Raw genomic sequence first — 19,592 nt, 5'->3', positions numbered from 1 at the left:
TATTTTGAAACGGATTCATACACGCCCTGATCTTAGGAGACAATTTGAAAAGAAGCCTTTTCAATGTTCATCATTCCAAAGCATCCTGGACTCTTACATCATCACATTCTAATCAAATACAAATTGTAAATATTGCATTTAAAATATGTACCAGTCCAACGTTTGAGAACATGTTTATTCTTTTGAGAATCAAATTCATGCAGTTCAATGTCTCACGCTGTGAAATGAAAGCACAGACGAAACAAACAATTCAAGTTCCGGAAGAAATCGTGTCATCCATATCGAAACAAAAATGTATTCTAGTAGCTATCTTAGGCAGCTTGAATTCTTTCCACAATGGAAAAGGAATGTTCTTCAGAAACGTCCCATAAATGCAGTTGATCCCAAACGACCTCGATGACGTTCAACTTTGCACTTTGGAGACTGTTTGCCTTTTTGTAGACTGTAATTCTAAAATGTACATTTCGTGTTCGTTTCGTTTAAAATGTTATTTCTACGTAATGAAGATCTCGGAGCGGCCTAGTCGCAGTGTCACAGACTCGAATCCGATTGGAATGCTGCGGCGTGGCCTGGGGATCAAATACTTACTTCACTGCATAAAAAGCACATTTTACTGTACAACCTTGATATTGCGTTTGAATCCATTTTTCACTGATATTCAACCAAACTTGCAAATGTATTTCCCCCACTGTGTAAGCATTTACATGAGCGCTTTATAAGCACACGGTGCCATCCAAAGTGCAATGAAGAGCAATGCTAGCTTTTGTGCCAATTTTGGAATCAGTGGAAGAATCATATATTAAAAAAAATAATAATCTGAGTAGCATAAGGTTACTTTTTTTCCTTGGAGCCCTCAAACTAGAACCCGTGTGCTCTATGAAAAGCAGAAGTGCATCTCCATCCATCCGTTTGGCAGAAGCTACTGGCAAATGTCATTTACCCATCGAAGCGGCATCCTCGCTGGATTTGAGTCGGTCACAGAAGACCGAAGCAACGCCAACGGCAGAGTCCGCATTCTGTCCATATATCAGCGGCTGAGCGAACGCTCGCTCCACTTCCTGTCTCAGCACCTCGTTACGCGCCAGGGCGCTCCCGCCGCCCACTATCCTGTCGACACCCGCCTGCCGCAAGCGCTCGGCGGGCATCATCGAGGCCAGGTTCTCCAGGATCCCGCGGCACAGCGCTCTGGTCACGTGACCCAGAGAGAAATTGGAGGCGGTGATGTTGGTCACCTGACCCCGAGCGAACGGGTCGTGTCGCTCTCCCAGGATGGTCGGGCGCACTACCAGATTGCTGTTCTCCTGTTTCAGAGCGCAAGCGATCATCTTCTCATATATAGATTGCTCTTTTAGCTCCACACCTGCAACATCGGGAAATCGGAAAACGTTATTTCTCTCTGAACGGATTGAGCGGCACAGCGGTTTTTGCGCATCTGCCGAACAGCTGTGGCTCGGAATCTCGGCTCGGGCTCGATTGTGCGCAGACGTGTGCTACGTGGAAACCGGGCGATCGGCGGGGGCCGCCGATCAAATCAAGAGATACAAATACTTATTTGACTCAATAGAAAGCGCATTTCTGACTGATAGTCTGTCTCATGCCAGAATCAAGAAACAAGCATCAAAATTGGAGACGGTAATAATAATGCGTGGCTTTGTTTCAGAGACTCTGGCTTAGGTTCATCGAAGACTCTAATTTGTCCATAGGCGTTTCCAGGGTGTAGCCCTCCTCTCAACAAACGTCACCCGCAACCCTAAAGAGGGCTCTCTCTGTACAAAACACACACAATGGGTGGCTCACTTGAAAAAGTTACATTTAAAACCAAAAAATCAAGCAGAAGTGCAAAGAAGTAGATGGCCGCAGTGTATTCCACTAGAGATCCTCTACATACGCTATACATGTACCTAAAAAGAGCAAGCAGGTTACAATAATGAAAAATGTTGATACATCATTTGACCTTTTCGTGTTGACTAAAAGATCATTTCCTAAATGTGTTATATGAACTTGCATGCAATTGCATGGGAGAGAGTAAACGAGCGCTTTTAAACGTCCCCGTTTTCGAAGGCAATTCGAAGCCGAGCCCAGCTAACGCAGTGGGAGGGGGCGGGGCCACACCCCGGAGCGTCCGCCAGCCAATCGCACGTGTTTCAATCAATTAAGAACAAGACTTGTGTTTTTCACTGCTCGCGAGGAGTAAGCAAGGTAACTCTCAATGTTGCCACAAATATCTTCCATCAACGTGCGAGAGTCATCAAAATAACACACTTATTGGCAATCACCACGATAATTAATAACATTACGACTCAGGCACACCTCGTCGTTCGAAATAACAGGTCTACAAAATGTGAAGGCATTCTACACAAAACTGAACTGAATCTCGTCTATGAATTCAAACTTCCTCAACAGAGGGAAACCAATACGCTCCTTGCGGAGAACACGACTGACGAAAGCGCATACCGAGCTCTCTCATCCAGCCGCCGAGCATGTCCACAAAAGCCCCCAGCGCATTCCCTCCATTGAGCGCCGCCGCCACCGCCAAGTACGTGGAGCCAAAGTATGGGAAGAAGGCGACTGAGGAGTCAGGCTGAGGAGACTTGGGAGGCTTGAAGTCAGCTGGCATGGCGAAGGCCAACTGGGCTGAGGTGCTTATGTTAAGAACTAGGAGGTTAAATGCGTAAAACAGGCAGAAAACAAACGGTTATGGCATAGCATGAAAGGAACAATCGCTGCAGGCTTTAGCTGTTAGCATATCCGCCGTGGGTATTCCCGAGAATACAATTGGAATGGTCTTGGTTAAGATGTGAAAATCAGGATGTACAGTGCCGTGGAAAAGGATCGGCCCGCTTCTCAAATTGTTCATAGTTTTGCATAGTTTCCCCACTTCAAACGTATGTAACCAGTAATCAGACAACGATAACCCAAGTACTGAGGCTAAGCACATTTTTGGAAAGCTCATTTTCGTTGAGCACAACGCAAGCCCGATTACCTCCGGACCGGTTCAATCAAGAAATGACTTCGATAGAAACTGGAAGGTCTCAAAAAGCTGCAACGGAAATCCAAAGAAAATCAAGAACAGATGGGAAATAAAGTCATTGACCTCTATCGGTCTGGAAAGGCTTACAAAGTCATTTCTAAAGCTTAGGACTCCAGCGAACCACGGTGAGAGCCATTATCCCCAAATGGAGAAAACACGCAACAGCGGTGAACCTTCCCGGGAGTGGCCGGCCTACGAAAGTCCGCAAGAGCGCAGCGACAACGAGGCCTGTCACGATAACAATTTTTCTAGGACGATATATTTTCCCAAAAATCTCAAGAACTGCAGGCCTCCCTTGCTTCATTTAATCATTCCACAATAAGGAAGAGACCGGGCAAAAATTGCATCCATGACAGAGTTCCGAGGCGAAAACCACTGCTTACCAAAAACAACATAAAGGCTTACCTTACTTTTGCAAAAAAAAACTAAACAAAACAAATACTTTTTCACGGCACTGTATATGCCTCCTCGCAATAGAGGTTCCGTGCATGTCCATCTCGGTTCTGTAACCCAATTGCAAGATTTTCATTACAAAAAGATGATGAAATTAGTTGGAGTGCGGTCGGATGTGAAATGTAAGCATTTAGCCATTGGCCTGTGTGCGCTGTGGTCGCCCGCCTGAAGGAGAGGACTTCCTGTTCCACCTGCATCTGTCTTTGCACTCAGGCAGGAGTAGACGGCACACTGGAAGTCTCCCAGAGCGGCCCCTACCGGTGTGCCCGCGGGGATGCCGTGCCAGTCAGAGCGCGTGTGGCCCGCCAACTGACCAGAGGGGACGCACTCGGGTAGCAGGCGCAAAGGGAAGCCAACGCCATTCAGACTAGAACACACAAACGCAACTGTTATGTGTAAGACTCGGCTTGAACAACATAGCATGCGGTGAGAACCAAAGTTGCCCCTTAAAGCTTAATCCTGAACTATTTTTGTCAAAAAAAGCCACTACAAGACTAGATGACAGAAAGCTGCTGAAGCCAATCAGCTTCTGACACATCTTGATATAGTTTGCAGTATTTTTTTTTGTTATATTTAGTGACTATCCTATACATTCCCGCGTTGGATCACTCGGTGACGCTCTAAAATGACAGAGTGTCCAAATGTTTGAGATGCGCTCTTGAAGACACAGTGGGGGGGGGGCTTTGTTGTAATGCCATAAATTGCAGATGATCGCTTTAATATTGGAATACGTGGACACTGTTAGCACGTAAATCAACAACGCAAAGTGTTACGTACATGTCCACGTTCCACTGGCTAGAAGACGTGTTGTAGAAACCCCAGCTGGCTGCATTCTGCGGTGTCATAAGACATCTGTCTAATCCACACAACATGGATACCACATAGTCCTGGATGGTACCTGCGACCGTGAAGTCCTTCAGGAACTCGGGCCTGCGGAAGAACCACACATCGTATTCACACCGAACAATAGGTTGAAAATACCACCGATGTACTGTAAGTGTGTTTTGTTCACCTGTGTTTCATGTACCAAAAGATTGTCGCGCAGCCGAATCCCGTGGCTACGCTGAGGTGTGAATCTGGTTTTGGAAGGGAGGATAGGAAGCTTTCGCTGCAGCGGCCATCTTGCCAGGTGATCAGCTGACTGAAGTTGCCTCCGGACCAATCGCCACCTGCGGACAACCAAATGTTCCTTATTTAGAAACCTGAATAAAAGATTGGTTTGACTTCTGTACGAATACAAAGACATCCCTGCCACTCCCGCCGCGATGCAATAGAAGAGATGAGTTTACGTCCCATTTCACAGATTCCCGCGTAAGATTCCCACATGCATTCTTCGGAATCCCACGCGTGTGTGTATCAGAATCAGAATCATCTTTATTTGCCAAGTATGTCCAAAACACACACGAGGAATTTCTTTCAGGCAAGTTTTGACTTGAAAAAAGAGACACTGTGGTGAATCGTTTTTCTTTTGGGACAAGCAACAACAACAACAACAAAACTTGTATGTTTACAAATTCAAATGTTAAACCTTTTGCTACTATTGCATTATTGTACAATGTGCTGTTCGCGGGTTTTAGCATTCATCATGCTAATGCGTGCAATGTAATGAGGCTGTTACAACAACTTTAATGAAGCATTGTCATTGAACCACAACCCGTTGAGCAACAACCCTTAAACCAGCTCCTTGCGTGTCATTTACCTTGTTGTATTTTACCATTTCATCGAACTTCTTGTAGTTTATATATGAGTGTATCATCATCATCATCATCATCATCTTACTATTATATTTATATGATTATTCTAATCTAAAATGTTGCTGTGTATATGGATGAAAACGCGGGTACTAACTTTTTATGGAAGTCGCCATAGTTAGTGTATCACTAACTTATGCTAAAGTGGTCGAAAGACATAACAACAACAATAGGGACTATTTATGTCTTGGAAACCCCTTGAATGAAAAACGGGACGCTACGGCGGTAACTGAGCGTGATGACGTATTCTTACGCCGAGGTGAAACTGGGAGACATTTTACGAATGCGCAAAAGAGCTCCAAAGAAAGAAAGAAAGAGAAAAAGGTGTTTTACCACTTTGCGCATTCCAAAACAAAACCCCGTGCATCTGTCCCGATACCCCGATGCTGCACACATGTTGCAGTTTGTCCCCGGGCAACAGTCCGACGCACCGGTTGAGAGTGTCCAAAATCCGCACGGTGTTCTGCTCCTTGGCCTGTACATCGAGAACACGTGGCCCGATTAACAACCCGATGTTTGCACTTCGTTATTTGCTGTAGTGCGGAGCGGCGAGTGGCACGGCACGGACCTGAATTGCATTCAAATCGGCTATGTCACAAGTCGTTGCTAAACTCTGGCGTGCAGCAACACTCCGTGATTCCGTTTCCAATAAAACTGCTTTAATGGATGTGGTACCCACATCCAAACCTAGAATATATGTAGCGGACATGACAGCGCCGGCTCCGACTACTCTATGACCACGTCACAGATAGAGACAGATATCATACGCTGGTGATGAAGATACGGCACGCCCATTTGGAGCTCCGCGCTGATGGCGACGCTATGCTAGGCTAGGCAGGTCAAAGTCGTCCGTGTGGGCGTACGGCAAGAAAACGACGGCCATAGATACCGGCGCACCGTGCTGCGCACGATTGCGTAAAACGCCGTACAATCACGACAAAGGCAACTAGGAATCCCTTTTTTTGCCCTTGTTGTGTATGTATATGTATCATGTGCTTGTGCGTTGACAAAAAAATGTAACTCGGCAAGTTACCACTTCGTTTCTGTGTCTATGCTCTGACTTGAATGGGAACGTCGACCTTTCCAACATGGCCGCCACCTAGGCACGTGTTTTGGTTTTAGTTCAACCGGGCTGCTACATAGGACTGTACTCTTTCAAGTTCCCACAATCCATTGCGAATGGTATGGACGGGGACTGACTGGCAAGGACTCCTATTGGATTTGGGGGAAAAATAAAAAAAAATGAATGTGGCTTTTCCTTGTCCTATATACTGACATTTCTGGTAGCAGCTCCAAGTTCAAGTCGCCGAAGTGATATTTCCCACATGATGCATTTGTGATAAGCTCCTCCGTTGTCTCTCCGGTAAGAACCACACGGCTCTTAGCATTAGCACGAACACAGTGTTAGCACGGCGTTCAAGTAAGATGGAAGAAAGTCGTACAGCGCTGGTGTCATTTGAGCACGAACACGTCTCAAACGCAATCAACTATTGTCGGCAGCAGAAACGTCTTTAAAATCCCTACGAAAGCATCTGCTGCAAAGCTAACAGCGCCCAACGGAGATGCACAATTCTGCTGCTTTAAGGCGTCACTAACGTTTTACGTCAGCAGTACACTTTTGTTGTTTGTTGTACTTGGAACTGATTTATGGGGATTATATTGTTATGTACATTAATTCAATCCATCTAATCTGTCACCTTTCTTAGTCTATAATTTGTGCACCTATCTGTCTGTCCATATTTACCAGTCTATATCCCCGTTGACCGAATAATATGAGGTAATAGTGTTATTGAATGTATTACACGGAGTGAGTGCAATGATGGCCTTAACTATACAGGCAGGGAATATTCAAAGTCTACACGCTCCAAATGTTTTTGATGATGTTAAAAAATGTCCTTTCAAATGTGACCGGTAACCTATGCAAATCAATTGAAATAAGACTCTTTTTGAAATCTTTCACATAGGGGAAGTGGAAAAAAAAAAAACTGAGCTCGTGTAGTTGCACAAGTGTGCACACCCTTCTATAAATGGGAATGCGGCTGTGTTCACAATTAACTAAGCACATTCAAACTCATGTTAAATGGGAGTCACTGTGCACCTGCTAGAATTTAAAGTGCCTCTGACTAACTGAAAAAAAAAAAATCATTTCAGCTGTACTACTAGGCTTTTCTTCACATTTTTGTAGTCACGTCTTACAGCACAAGCCATCGGATCTCGTTGTCAGAAGGGTGCCAAAGAATTTCCAAGGCATTCAATATACTGTGGAAGCCAGAGTTGACATCATCAAGTGGAAGAAATATGGCGCAACAGTGACATAACCAAAAACTGGGCATCACTTCAGAATTGATGAGAAGACGAGAAGAAAGCTAGGCTGACCGCACAAGTGACAACTATTTCCTGTCCTCTTCATATGTCTGATCTACGGGTTAAGCCGTCAAGACGGAAACCTAATCTTAGAAAGAAAAACCTCAGTCAAAACTGCATTTTTCAAAGGCACGCTTGAATTCTGGAAATGTGAAAAAGGTTCCGAAAAGGTTTACTTGGTGCAAACACAACAAAGTTTTGAAATGATTTATCTTGGTTTCCTTTTTTTATGTCACAAAAACCTGGCATTTGAACAGGATTGTGTGTGTGTGTAGATGGTTTATATCCACTGTAATGAACGCGATTGTACAGAACCGCTTGAAAATTGTGTCGCAAATGGTAGTGATCTCATCATCAGCATCGTCCGTTATCTGCAGAATCTTCCCGTGACCCACGACCGCAGCCGAGATGGCAGCCGTAGTAGCCAAGCGAGAGGGGCCGCACTTCATCAGCGAAGTGGCCATGAGGGGGAACGCGGCCGTGCTGGACTACTGCCGCACCTCCGTGTCGGCGCTGTCGGGAGCGACCGCCGGTATCCTGGGCCTGACGGGACTGTATGGCTTCATTTTTTACTTTTTGTCCTCGTTCCTCCTGTCTTTACTGCTTATTCTCAAGGCCGGACGACGATGGAACAAGTGCTTTAAATCCAGACGGCTGCTCTTCACCGGGGGCCTGGTCGGAGGTCTTTTCACCTACGTCCTCTTCTGGACTTTCCTCTATGGAATGGTGCACGTGTACTAAAATGACCTGACCTTAACCTAATTACATTTTGTTTGAACCGTAGATGAGCCAAAAATAGATCTTAAAATGTTATTCCATTCTGACCTGCTGATCCAATATACATTTAGTTTCCTCTTCACACACTCAACGATGCCTTTTATTAACTCCGGGCCTCTCCTCATTTATGATCCTGCCCAGGATTCTTATTTGGATTTGTGGTGTAACAGACTGTAGCACATGACATCCTAAACAAGGTGTAAACGCTTGGTATTACACTTTTCTGTACAGTAAAGATGTTATATGAAGAAATGTGATTACTAATTGGAATAAAGTCTTCTGTACTTGCATGCGTCATATTTTCTTTCTGCTTTAATACTGTCGAAGACGTACATTCATTTGCAACAATAAGACCTTTGAAATAAGTAGGAATACGCTCACAATTTAACAGGAGCACACAATACGAGGCAGATCCGTTAGCGGTTGAATTCATTACAGGAATCGTGGCAACAAGGCATTGAAATGAGGGCTGGCCAAGTATGATGGCGACATTGGACAGATGGGGCAAGTCATTTGTAGATGAGGTTCGAAAATGCTAAACGATTTTTATACTCATGACAAAAAGAATTTAGCTATGATTTAAAGAATTCCTAAACAAAATTGTTCAATGTAAAATATAAACTATTATTAAAAAAAAAAAAGATTTCATGAGATGAACATTTCATTTGACCAATTTTAGGTTGAAAAGGGCAACGTTATTGCAAATAAATAGGACAGGACTCCTGATGATGTAACTTGTCAGTGCGGCCTGCAGCCCAAACGTTGCCCACCTATGACTTAAATAAATGTTTCAGAATTATCAGCGTTGATGCTGCTCTACTTGTATAACTTCAGAAAGTGCCCAAAAAATGGAATATCATTGATTAACTTTGTCATATCAAGTAGCTATTGATACTTTTCTGTAAATTCTACGAATAGTTCGGAAAAATGGTAGGAAGCTTTGTTAACCCTCTTATGTTCATTTTCTCAGGAACAGCAACAGTGTTGCTGGGTCCATTTGACCTGGGGCATGTTAAATTAGGAAAAGTTTGGGGTTTTTCTTTCTGTAATGCCCTAAGATGCCACACGATTGTGCCAAAGCCCTGACTAATCAAGTCGGACGCGGAGTTGAGGAAGCAGGCTGAAGTGATACATCTTAACGGAGAGAACATCTTTGATGCTGAAGTTTAGCATGGGTTGTTAGCAGACGTTATGGAGAGTCTTTGCCGGTTGTGTATGTTATTCCCGAGTGGTGGCATCTGTAAGCCATTTATTTTTAAGGGCAATGTAAGATGAGTGAAATTCTATAAAGGTATTGGGGTGGATCATCGATTGTGGCATATATTGTGCATTTGAAACAGTTTTCCGCCATTATAAACACGGCTACTTTGTCTTCTTCTCTCGCTGGGGCGTGCGTAGGGACCGAGCCGTGGCGCCGAGGCTTACTCGAGTGCGGTGATTCTCAAGATTTGCGATTAGAGATTTGCGAACGAATCACTAGGTAGAGTTCAGTTGTGTTTAACATTTTAATACAATGAATTTCTGTTTAATCTTTAAGAACTGTCTTTAAACTGAGCTGCAATTTTTATATGCGATGCTTTTTAATACAGTAATTATTAAAATGCTGATTTGGGTTCGCCTATATTTTAGTGCAGGCTAATGGTCCAACTGTGCATAATGTTACAGTGGTTCACAATGTTAAATATACTTCAGGAATAGAAGCTGTTTTGTTTTTGATGAACACTACTAAATACGCTACAGTATTTTAATGTTGGTCATGATGGTGGTACTTAGAGTTAGCGAAGTATTTTGAGAGAACCGCTGCTGGAGTGAATGACCTTTTGCGGCGCAAGGGCGCTGCTTCACTCTATTTTCTTTTCGAATTGCCTTGAAAATGGATCAGTTTGACCAGCAACATAACATGAGGGTTAATACAGTTTGAATGAGAATTTCTACAGCTCAGGTGACCAGCTGGCAATGTCGCTTGGCACCATGAAACACAATGCAAAATAGGCTGTCAAGGAGCGATTGGCTAAAACAATGTCAATGAATACAGCACGTTTCCCTTTGTCTTGCCAGCAGTTGTCACGGCTGGTCTCTCTGCAGTCGAGGCAAAAGAATCACTCGAGCAGGCGGCGAGGCGACTGTCACGTCAATAAGGCGAGAAGTGAGTTCCACTTTTGGGTTCCACCTCTTGAGACCTGTCTTGCATTTTCAGTTGCGTGATGCGAATGTGATGTGATGCTTTGGTTCCGCACCCTGGCGAGCGAGGGCGTACCGCTGGCCCGTGTTGCGTGGAATGGTGGGACCCCGCTTGTCCTCAGATGGCTTGTTCTGAGCCTCTAAGGCTTCAATATCCGCTGTGTCTTTCATAGAGTTGACAGCCGCTAATTTCCTGGATTTCCTTTCCCGACTCTTCCGCTCCCTGATGGAGTTCCGCTCTTTCCTGTAATATTCGGCGTGGGAGAGATCAGCCAGTGGATGAAAGTTTGGATGAAAAACGTTATCTTTGAAGCCAGAATAAAATCACATTTCGTTAGCGCTTTCAAAGTGTGAGGCGGATTGCTCGTACAGTGAACCCCCGCTATACTGCGGTTCGTCATTTGCATATTTTTAGGCGCTGGGTTTTATAGTATACAGCCAGATTGTCCAGATTGAGAGTCGCGCGCCTTCAGTGGAGTACGGCGTCATCCTGCAACATGCTGGGCATCACAGAGTTTTTGAAAGTATCCGTTGTTCCAAGGTTTAGGATTACCATCACATAGTATACTGTATGGTCATTTCTGTTAGCCTCTCCATGGCATTTCACATTTCACATTCGCATTAAGATAGTAGACTTGCATTCTTAAATGGTTTAGTTGAGCATTTTGGTTTTTAGATATACAATGTTGAATTCCATTTTGTTTTGGGTTAGTTTTCCAGTAAACTTTCACTGGGACGGATAAATACTGAGCTTGCACGCCTTGCCGCCTCTTTGAAGAACTGCGAGCAAGCGGGACATCAACCGCTAAGGAATATTTTGAAAAGAGTCTTTTGATAAGTTCATGTGTTTAAAGCATTTGCAAAGTGGTAAAACGATGAAGATGTTTTTATATGGTCTCTATATCACAGATCGCCAATAGTGGAGTCTCTGCAGTGCATGACTTTACATCAAAATGTGACTATTCTTGCAATACACAAGTATTAGTATTGTCCTTGTTAGATTACAACTTTTTTCCCCTTGTAAAATAAATACATAAATGTGGCCCTAATATTCCCTTCATAAGACAGTGTGTTTTGTGGATAATGACATTATTTTAAGATGGTAAAATGAAAAGCAACATTGTATACGGAGGCATGTTTCAAAATTGGCTGCCTTGAAATTTCTTGGTGGGGATTGTCACCGCCCCACACTTTGAAGATGCCTCGAAGCATAAAACATACTTGAAATTGATGATCTCGAACTTCTTGTTTCGATAGAAGGAGCTTGTGTTCATCATGTACAGCAGGATCATATCACACACAAAGGCTCCCTGGAAAAAGATTGATATACTTCTTAAACAATGTTTAAAAAGTCCTCAGAACAATTGATTTGGTACAGTGCTACATCGTAATTGTAACGTACAAAAAAGCAATGTTATGAAGATAACTCACTATTCCGAGAAGAGCAACACCGGAGCCAATGGCAATTATTGTGGGAATGATATTGAATTTTCCAGCCTGCAAGGGGGACAAAACATTAACTGGAGTGACGACTACTGGAAAAGGCTGTCCTAAATTTCTCAAATGACAGCTACAGTACCACCTGGCCATTGATCATGATGTCAAAGCGAATTCCATATACTTTATACAAAGTGCGAAAGGTTTCCCCATTTTGATCCTTATAGTATCTGGCATATCTGCAAGGCAACGTCATCAGATGGTTTAGTTAGAAAGAAAAGTGGGAGTACTGAGATGACGTACCTGAAGTTGTATCCCGATGTAACAGAGTTGTTCAAGTTGATGTCCAAACGGGTGAAGCTGTATTGTGGATTACACTGAGAGTAGTCCTTGTCCAAATCACAATTCCACTCAATTAGGATACCAACAGAGCCACCCTGAAAACAAGAGAATCCGAAAATGGGGCGTGGGGTGCGGCTCTGCTTGTTGCTCAAAAGACAGCCATTTTTTAAATTACGCCAGTCAAGAAAGAAGGGTATGCATACTGCTGCTAGTGAGTCAGCTTGAACCCGAATTACAAATGTGCTCATGGAAATAGTCTTCTACACCATTCTAAAGAATCCCGCTAACTACTACTGCTACCATTTTATCCATCCCACCGTGCAATTCTAAAAACAAAACCAAAAAACAAGAGAACCTGTATCAAAAGCCTGAAACCATTTAACACACAAATTCTCAGAATATGCAATTTTGTGTTTGATCATAGCGTCTTAATGTTGCATACATTTTACTTTGGGGGGTTAATTCAACTTTTTCTTTAATCGAGCACTGTAACCTGTATCATATTGGTGGACATGACTCTTCTCTTGTGTTGCTAAAGGTAGCGTTGCTTATTCGTTTTGTTGGATGCACATATTAGCCATAGCTAAGACATATTCATAAGACACATGCGAACTGTATAAACGTTTTCTTTAAAAGAAAAAAAATCATTTCACATTATGGAGCTTTGTACCTTGGCAGCCATGTCCTGAAAGTCGTGTCCAGCCCGTTTGACCAGATCTCCGAGGCGAAAGATGGGACAGTAAGGATGGTTCACTTGGTCGTAGGAGCATCTTTTCATGTAGCTGTCATCAGCGCTGTCGAGAACGTTGGACCTAACAAAGTGAAGACAGCGGTCACGACAGGTATGACGCCTCATAAGAATCAAGGATGCGAGTCATTTTTTTGGTCTGGGCTTGTGTTAATATTGTTTTGACATGACAGAGCCCACATGATAGAGAAATGTATAAAAATGTCTAAACAGCGTATTTCTTTTCTCTTTTCTCATAGTTTTGCTTTATTTGAGATACCTGCCTGAAAGAAACAAATATAATGGATACTAATAATTAGTCTGTGAAGCATGTTGATTAGAGTTTGGACCTAAATGCTGAGCGGCTTGAAAAGGCTTTTACGGCTCCCGAGCAGTAATGTATAGTATAGCGTTTCTGCCATTGGCCGTTAGCACGCCTGCCTTAATTTGAAACCCACCACGCGTTCCCCAGCGCCGGTTAACGGTGCTTTCGATCTCCTACATCTGGTCGTGAAAAGACTGAGAGTAGTCGAGAAACCAAAGAAAGACGTGTGCTTCGTTCCAATGAGCTCATGTTGTACATAATTGCCACGACTAGTGTCATCTCTCCACAACACTTGAAAGTGGAGAGAGGGGGAGTCCGTGTCGTGTGACACCTGTCCGCAGTTGGGCTCGCTGTCAAGGGCATCTCACATGACTGTTTGGCTGTCTCGCTGAGCGCAACAAACGGGCCGTATTAATAGAAGGCTCTCTGCACCCGAAAGCTATTTAAAGCCTCCACGGGCCACAGATTTCTGATCTACGGAATGATGTGCTGATGAAACTAGAGGCACGCCACCGCTCAGCACCACCTGGAGACACTTACTTGGAGAATTCGAACATCGGGAACCTGATGAAGTTCTTGATGTAAATGGTGAAGTTTTCGGCTTCGCTCAGGAGCGGCACTCTGGGAGGGAACATAGGAAGCGGGACAGTCGTTCCAAAGGGATGGCAGTTTGGTACGCGCTGTATCGGTGAAAACGACCTGAGGTACTCACGCGGGTCTCTTGCTGTATTCTACAGGACACCAGGCATGAATCTCGCAGGTCCCGGTGCTGTTTATACACAAGCCTGTTTTAATTCCTGATGGAGAGAGCAAAGATTCTTGGCTGGGTTAGGGTGAGAGAGAGCTGATGCCAAAATCTGACAAATTGGGACTGTGTGGATTGCTGATGATTAAACAGGCATGGTGGCATGCAGTACAAAGTACAGAGCAGTGGTTCGCAACGCTTGTCATCCCATTTTGCTAATGTTGCCAAGTCGCCACCCACTTCTATAGAAGTTAAGAACAATAACGATGTTTTGTTTCAAAAGAACCTTCGAAAGCACAAGTGCAGTATATTCGATTTGTATATAGCCTTTCAAATGACTTTGATGTACCGCCAAAGGCTGAGCTGCACTGTATTAGTTTACAGAGTAAACTAGTGGCTAGAGTGCGGAGCAGTTACACTTCCTGTCATTTACCGAATATATTCAGCGTGGGAACGTCGTATGCCTCTGCACTAGACTGAAAAAAATCGCTCTGTTTGTCCTAGCTGTCCGCGACTCACACAAAATGGGTTCCCAACCCGCTTTCGGAGGCCGACCCACCAGTTCGGAAGCGCTGGCCTGCAGAACTGCACGGACCGCCATTTTCAATGAGCTCAAAAATTCTGTAATGCAAACAGATTACAGATATAATACTTTTGTGGCCCTGAAAATCGAGGTACCGTACATGTACGTAAAAAATGGCTATAATTCATAAATACACTCTAAATCGGTTTTTGGTATGGTAATTGCTAGGGCTTGTCATACAAATATTCATTATGATTGTGACTTTACTACTACATTAAAGTCGATGAGTGATGGACTACAGTGCATTCCAACGTGCGTATGTAGAAATTCCTCACCGCCGTAAGAATGGAATTCCCTTGTAAACCGAGGACTCCCAGTATGACGTATTTTGCCACAGGTCATAATAAGTGTAATTCTTGACAGTAACCGGTCCTCACCATGCCCCGCTACGACAGTCTCCCCCTCGATGCAGTCATCATCGCTAAGGCATTGGCCATTTGGTACCTTGAAACTCTGCGATGCAAAAACAACACTTCAATTCAAAGCGTTGCTATTTGGGTCATTCCGCAATTAACACGGGGACCGCTCTTGTGCGCGCTCACCTCGGCGCAGAAGCCCAGCCTCTGATCGGGGGTCTCGATGTAATTTGTTACCACGAAGAAAACCTGTTCTCCCTGCGCAATACAATTAGGGCTTTAGTCATTCTGACGAAGGAGCAAAAGGTTAAATGAATTACAGCCTGGAGAAGATCAATACTGTTCAATCTGTTTGGGCAGACGCTGCTGGGAATGACGTCCGCCCGATTCATAATGCCTCTTGACAGGAGATACGTCGGGGAAGGTTCTGATGCAAAGGACGCTGGCAATATACGTACACTCGGTGGAATGACACAGTCCTCGGCACTCCACAGGCGAAGGCCGCTCTCAGAGCTGTTGGTGAGCGTGACGCCTTTGAGCTTGGTGATGACGGACGACTGGATGGCCTCCTCTCTCTCCTGGTAGCCCTTCCTCATCACAAACACCCACCTAATGCACGAAGCAACAATCCACAATTCAGCCATCTGTTTTGTCATCAAGTCTTTATTAGTGTAGCGGTTTACGGACCGCAGCTAACGTCCGCGCATCCCGATGCCCACGGGCTCCGCGCCCTGCTGCGATCCTGAACAACATATGGTTGGTTGGTTGGTTGGTTGGTTGGTTGGTTGGTTGGTTGGTTGGTTGGTTGGTTGGTTGGTAGGTAGGTAGGTAGGTAGGTAGGTAGGTAGGTAGGTAGGTAGGTAGGTAGGTAGGTAGGTAGGTAGGTAGGTAGGTAGGTAGGTAGGTAGGTAGGTAGGTGCATTTGACTACATTTTCTTGATTGACTACAGGGAAAATCAATGATCAATCTATCAATTCCGTTTTTTTTTTTTCAGTCCAAGGACGACTGAGCGAGAGGGATGCGGCTGAACTAATGCTAGCCTAGAGGCGGCGTTCTGACATAATTGGGGACTGCCGGGAGAATTGAAATAGCCGAAACACGAACGATCATTTGGAGTTCCCAATGAGATAACAGCCAGCTCATGCGCCATCCTGACGAGGACAAGCGCTACGGAAAACGGACGGATCATTTATGATAGCTATCCCAAAATACACACTTACCAGCTGCTTCAGTAGGTGCGGAATGACATATTCTGTCTAGTCTACAAAGTCAATAGCCTTCAGTTTGTATTGACACTGCCAAAGAAGTATTCATTGAACATTATTGCGGTTGTAGTTTGCGGCGGCGTCCGTCCGATATAGCACTGCATCTGTTTCTTTGGAGTCTGTAAATGCGAATGCACCTTTCAAATGAAGGACTTCCTAAAGCTGTCTGTCACACACACACAAGCACATAGCGTTCCTTAAAACAGTGGCCTCTGCTTTCAAGGGCATATTATGGAAATGGGGCTCTTTAATGGCTTGTTTACAAATAGTTGGGTCTCCTGAGTGCTTGCTGACACATCAAGTGTGAAATGAAGCAATCAAGTGAATCTTTTGGTATGCTATAGGCCGACTTCTGAAAATGTGCCTGTAAGAGCCATTCTGCACCTGAACCCTACTGTTATGTAATCGTGAGGCTAGTTTAGATAAGAACCGCCCCTGCCCTGCGTTTCTCCGCCCATAACATGACCGGCTCGGCTGGGTGAAGATCCAGAGTCACTTTGGAGCCACTGCAACACTGTCATGCAGAAAAGCCACGGCAGGCACAGGGAGAACATGCAAACTGCACACAGGCGAGGCCGGATTTGAATCCAGGACCTCAGAACTGTGAGGCACACGTGCTAACCTGTTGTCCACTGTGCCGCAATATTATTATCGGTGCACCCAATGAAGTTTCTTCACAGGCATTAACAAAATGAAAGCCGCCTGTATTACGGTACTTTTCCTTATTATGGTATTAGGACAACAGCTTTCAAGTTGCTGTCAGATCATGATCATCCACCCATTTTCCTGTTCTTGTCTCCTCACTTGGGCCGCGGGTGAGCTGGAGCCTGGCTTTGGACAAGAGTCGGGGTACACCCTCAACTGGTCGCCAGCCAATCGCAGGGCACGTATGCAGTAGATAAACAAGCATTTCCACTCACATTCACACTTATGGCTCATTTAGAGTGTTTGCATGTTTGGGGAATGTTGGAGGAAAACCCACACATGGGAAGGCCGGAGCCTCCATCCCATCCCAGAAGCTAAGAACTAACTGTGACGCAGTCAACTGCGCTGCCTACTCTTGTCAGACAATTTTGAATGATTCTAATCAACTATACAATTACATATCCCGTTGATATTGTACCCGTCACTTCCTTTTCATGTTCACTTTCAGACAATTCCATGATGTCACACAGTATGTAGTCTGACCAGTGTAGTATTTATAATAAAAATGAACACACGCACATGCTCTGCCACTTTAACCGAGCAAAGCAAATACATAGGACTTGCGCAGGCACAACTATTTTTAACTTTGCGAATCACTTTGAGGAAGGTTAGTCTGTGCAAAGGCACCCATGGACAGAAGCAGCGGGGGCCAACGAATGATTGCACCTTACCCGATTATGTATCCCAGCACGGCCAGTTGGTAGATTCGAAACAGTATTCCGATCCTCCTGTTCTCGGCGATGACATACTTTTCCGTCTTGTAGTTGAGGAGGGAGAAGAAGAAGGTGCCCCAGCCGGCCATGTCGGCGGTCGTGTGAGTGTGCGAGTGAGTGAGCAACACGGTGCGTGTCCCCTCCTCAGCCGGTTGACTCGTCAGGACCGATGTCACTCCGCGTGCTCCTCCAATATGCCAGAAGGCAACATGAGCGCATGTCAAATTCAACCATTCAGCACACTTTAAGATGAATACTGAACTAGTCAACCTTACTACTGCAGTGCTTTGCTTTGGGGGGAATATCTTCATTTATCTGGGGCGTGAAAAAGGAGGCGAGAATGCACCCAAGTAATTTTAGCACGGAGAAAAATTCATCATTGTTATTTAAATTATAACATGCATGTATTCAGATTCCTTCAAACCACCTTAAATCTGTGAATTGCATAACCGATTGAATTCAATCAGTTAAAACTTCCGAATATTATTTGAATATAACAAGCTGTGGATTAACCAAAATTCATTTAGTTCGAATGTATGCAATTGCTTTCCATTAGGTCAGTGTTCTTAACTTTGTTGGAGGTACTGAACTCCTAAAGTTTCATGCGTGCATTCACCGAACCCTTTGTAATTGGAAACTTTTTTTCCTGCAAATTTAAAAGAGTTATATAACGCATTTGCACACAAAATCAATGTGTTCAAGGAACAAAGCCAACAAAACATGAACTTCACACAAAAACACAAACTTATCCCACGGGACTTTTGCTGTTGCCTTACCGAGACAAATTGAGAAATGCGCAGATTCACCTTGACAAGTGCCACACATTTTGATCATTTAACCTTTATCAGGGTTATAGGCAATTGAGTACATTCTGATATGCAATGCCAACCTGACTGCAGAGTAAAACAAAATGAATAGTGTGTCATACTAGTCGCAATGTGACAAGAGTTCCCCAAAATGACAGTCTGTGAAAATGCTCAGTTTGGCTGGAATGGCCACTTCGACCTGAGTACCACGCAGCAAGAATCTTGGAAATCAGATGATGGGTTCCAGGGAACTTGAGGTTTTTCTGTGTCAGAAAATGTGGCCTTTTTAGGGAACATTTTTGTGTGCGGTTGCCGATAGAAAAAGTAGTTAAAAAAAAAAAAGGCCTTCAAATTAGGGTAAAACAGTATAACTTCATTATAGCCTAGGTAGCCTAGCTTAGCTAGCCTAGCCCGCTAGCCCTGTATTTTGCCGACTGCCGTCGGCTCGGTCCAATATGTCACTGCCGCGCACTATTAAACACAGTGGCCTACGTTATTCAGCCTGTGGCTCACAACGACAGACATTTGAGTGCATACGTTCGTACAGGAACATATTTGATAACAGGTACGAGTCCAGCGGGCGTTTTTTCAGCACATTCTTCGGGGACGGCCAGAGGGCGCTATTTTTCACGATTTTTGAGCCTCGTTTTATAAACTTGATTTTTTTTATGAATTCAAATTTGGTAGGCTGTTTAACAACTCTTCTCTGCGGTGTGTCAAATTTATATGACATTTTTATCTTCACTTCACAGGGACTGTATGGGCATTGTATAATGATTGACAAAGTCTTATTTGTTGTAAATAAACAATCCTTCCATCCAATCACAACGGAAAGATTGGAGTTGTTGAGATCCTTCAACAAAACTCCGTAAAGAGGGACCTTAGTGCCATGTGATATTATTCCGCGAGCCTAACGTCAACATTTTAAAAAATATGTATAATTTTCAAATAAATGTGTCGTTTACAATTTATTGTATATATTCTTAGAATGTACTTTAAATTGTTAACGGGTGTCAACGAAATAAACCCT

General features: G+C 44.1%; 3 protein-coding genes across 7 annotated transcripts; 1 reads left to right on the top strand and 2 right to left on the bottom strand.

Annotated features, from left to right (window-relative positions):
* Positions 1 to 157: 157 nt before the first annotated feature.
* Positions 158 to 5,998, bottom strand: shpk (sedoheptulokinase). 2 transcript variants are annotated; one of them, XM_061752581.1, is made up of 7 exons: positions 5,804 to 5,998; positions 5,569 to 5,710; positions 4,497 to 4,653; positions 4,262 to 4,414; positions 3,676 to 3,851; positions 2,455 to 2,655; positions 158 to 1,360 (listed from the first exon to the last, which is right to left on the bottom strand). In XM_061752581.1, the coding sequence occupies exons 1-7, from the start codon at positions 5,942 to 5,944 to the stop codon at positions 933 to 935; spliced, it is 1,398 nt and encodes a 465-aa protein (XP_061608565.1). In that variant the 5' UTR covers positions 5,945 to 5,998; the 3' UTR covers positions 158 to 932. The 2 variants fall into 2 exon arrangements, with proteins under 2 accessions (XP_061608565.1, XP_061608566.1); XM_061752582.1 differs by having other exon boundaries at positions 5,667 to 5,710; positions 5,804 to 5,943.
* Positions 5,999 to 6,387: 389 nt separating this feature from the next.
* On the top strand, positions 6,388 to 8,666 carry emc6 (ER membrane protein complex subunit 6). Its single transcript, XM_061752610.1, has 2 exons — positions 6,388 to 6,598; positions 7,977 to 8,666. The coding sequence occupies exon 2, from the start codon at positions 8,008 to 8,010 to the stop codon at positions 8,338 to 8,340; it is 333 nt and encodes a 110-aa protein (XP_061608594.1). The 5' UTR covers positions 6,388 to 6,598; positions 7,977 to 8,007; the 3' UTR covers positions 8,341 to 8,666.
* A 4-nt stretch (positions 8,667 to 8,670) lies between these two features.
* On the bottom strand, positions 8,671 to 19,548 carry p2rx5 (purinergic receptor P2X, ligand-gated ion channel, 5). Of its 4 annotated transcripts, XM_061752578.1 has the most exons (13): positions 17,715 to 19,548; positions 16,294 to 16,457; positions 15,531 to 15,681; positions 15,259 to 15,330; positions 14,992 to 15,169; positions 14,101 to 14,185; positions 13,929 to 14,009; positions 13,007 to 13,148; positions 12,298 to 12,431; positions 12,140 to 12,233; positions 11,989 to 12,054; positions 11,779 to 11,867; positions 8,671 to 10,801 (listed from the first exon to the last, which is right to left on the bottom strand). In XM_061752578.1, exons 3-13 carry the CDS (start codon positions 15,666 to 15,668, stop codon positions 10,570 to 10,572), a joined length of 1,311 nt encoding a protein of 436 aa, XP_061608562.1. In that variant the 5' UTR covers positions 15,669 to 15,681; positions 16,294 to 16,457; positions 17,715 to 19,548; the 3' UTR covers positions 8,671 to 10,569. The 4 variants fall into 4 exon arrangements, with proteins under 4 accessions (XP_061608562.1, XP_061608558.1, XP_061608559.1 ...); XM_061752574.1 differs by lacking the exon at positions 16,294 to 16,457; XM_061752575.1 differs by lacking the exon at positions 16,294 to 16,457 and having other exon boundaries at positions 15,094 to 15,169.
* Positions 19,549 to 19,592: the final 44 nt, after the last annotated feature.

The sequence above is a fragment of the Phyllopteryx taeniolatus genome, chromosome 17 (assembly GCF_024500385.1).
Source record: "Phyllopteryx taeniolatus isolate TA_2022b chromosome 17, UOR_Ptae_1.2, whole genome shotgun sequence".
Classification (NCBI taxonomy): domain Eukaryota; kingdom Metazoa; phylum Chordata; class Actinopteri; order Syngnathiformes; family Syngnathidae; genus Phyllopteryx; species Phyllopteryx taeniolatus.
Note: the sequence above shows the minus strand (reverse complement) of the source record. Positions and strands in the feature narration are given on the sequence as shown.

Excerpts from the sequence above, each read along its gene's own strand:
- shpk (XM_061752581.1), bottom strand. The coding sequence starts at position 5,944 with ATGTCCGCTACATATATTCTAGGTTTGGATGTGGGTACCACATCCATT. Across the intron at positions 5,711-5,803 it reads CCGATTTGAATGCAATTCAG|GCCAAGGAGCAGAACACCGT; the intron begins GTCCGTGCCGTG and ends CTCGATGTACAG. Across the intron at positions 4,654-5,568 it reads GTTTTGGAATGCGCAAAGTG|GTGGCGATTGGTCCGGAGGC; the intron begins GTAAAACACCTT and ends GGTTGTCCGCAG.
- emc6 (XM_061752610.1), top strand. The coding sequence starts at position 8,008 with ATGGCAGCCGTAGTAGCCAAGCGAGAGGGGCCGCACTTCATCAGCGAA.
- p2rx5 (XM_061752574.1), bottom strand. The coding sequence starts at position 18,067 with ATGAAGATATTCCCCCCAAAGCAAAGCACTGCAGTAGTAAGGTTGACT. Across the intron at positions 15,331-15,530 it reads ACTGTGTCATTCCACCGAGT|GGAGAACAGGTTTTCTTCGT; the intron begins GTACGTATATTG and ends TGTATTGCGCAG. Across the intron at positions 11,868-11,988 it reads GTGTTGCTCTTCTCGGAATA|GGAGCCTTTGTGTGTGATAT; the intron begins GTGAGTTATCTT and ends ATCTTTTTCCAG.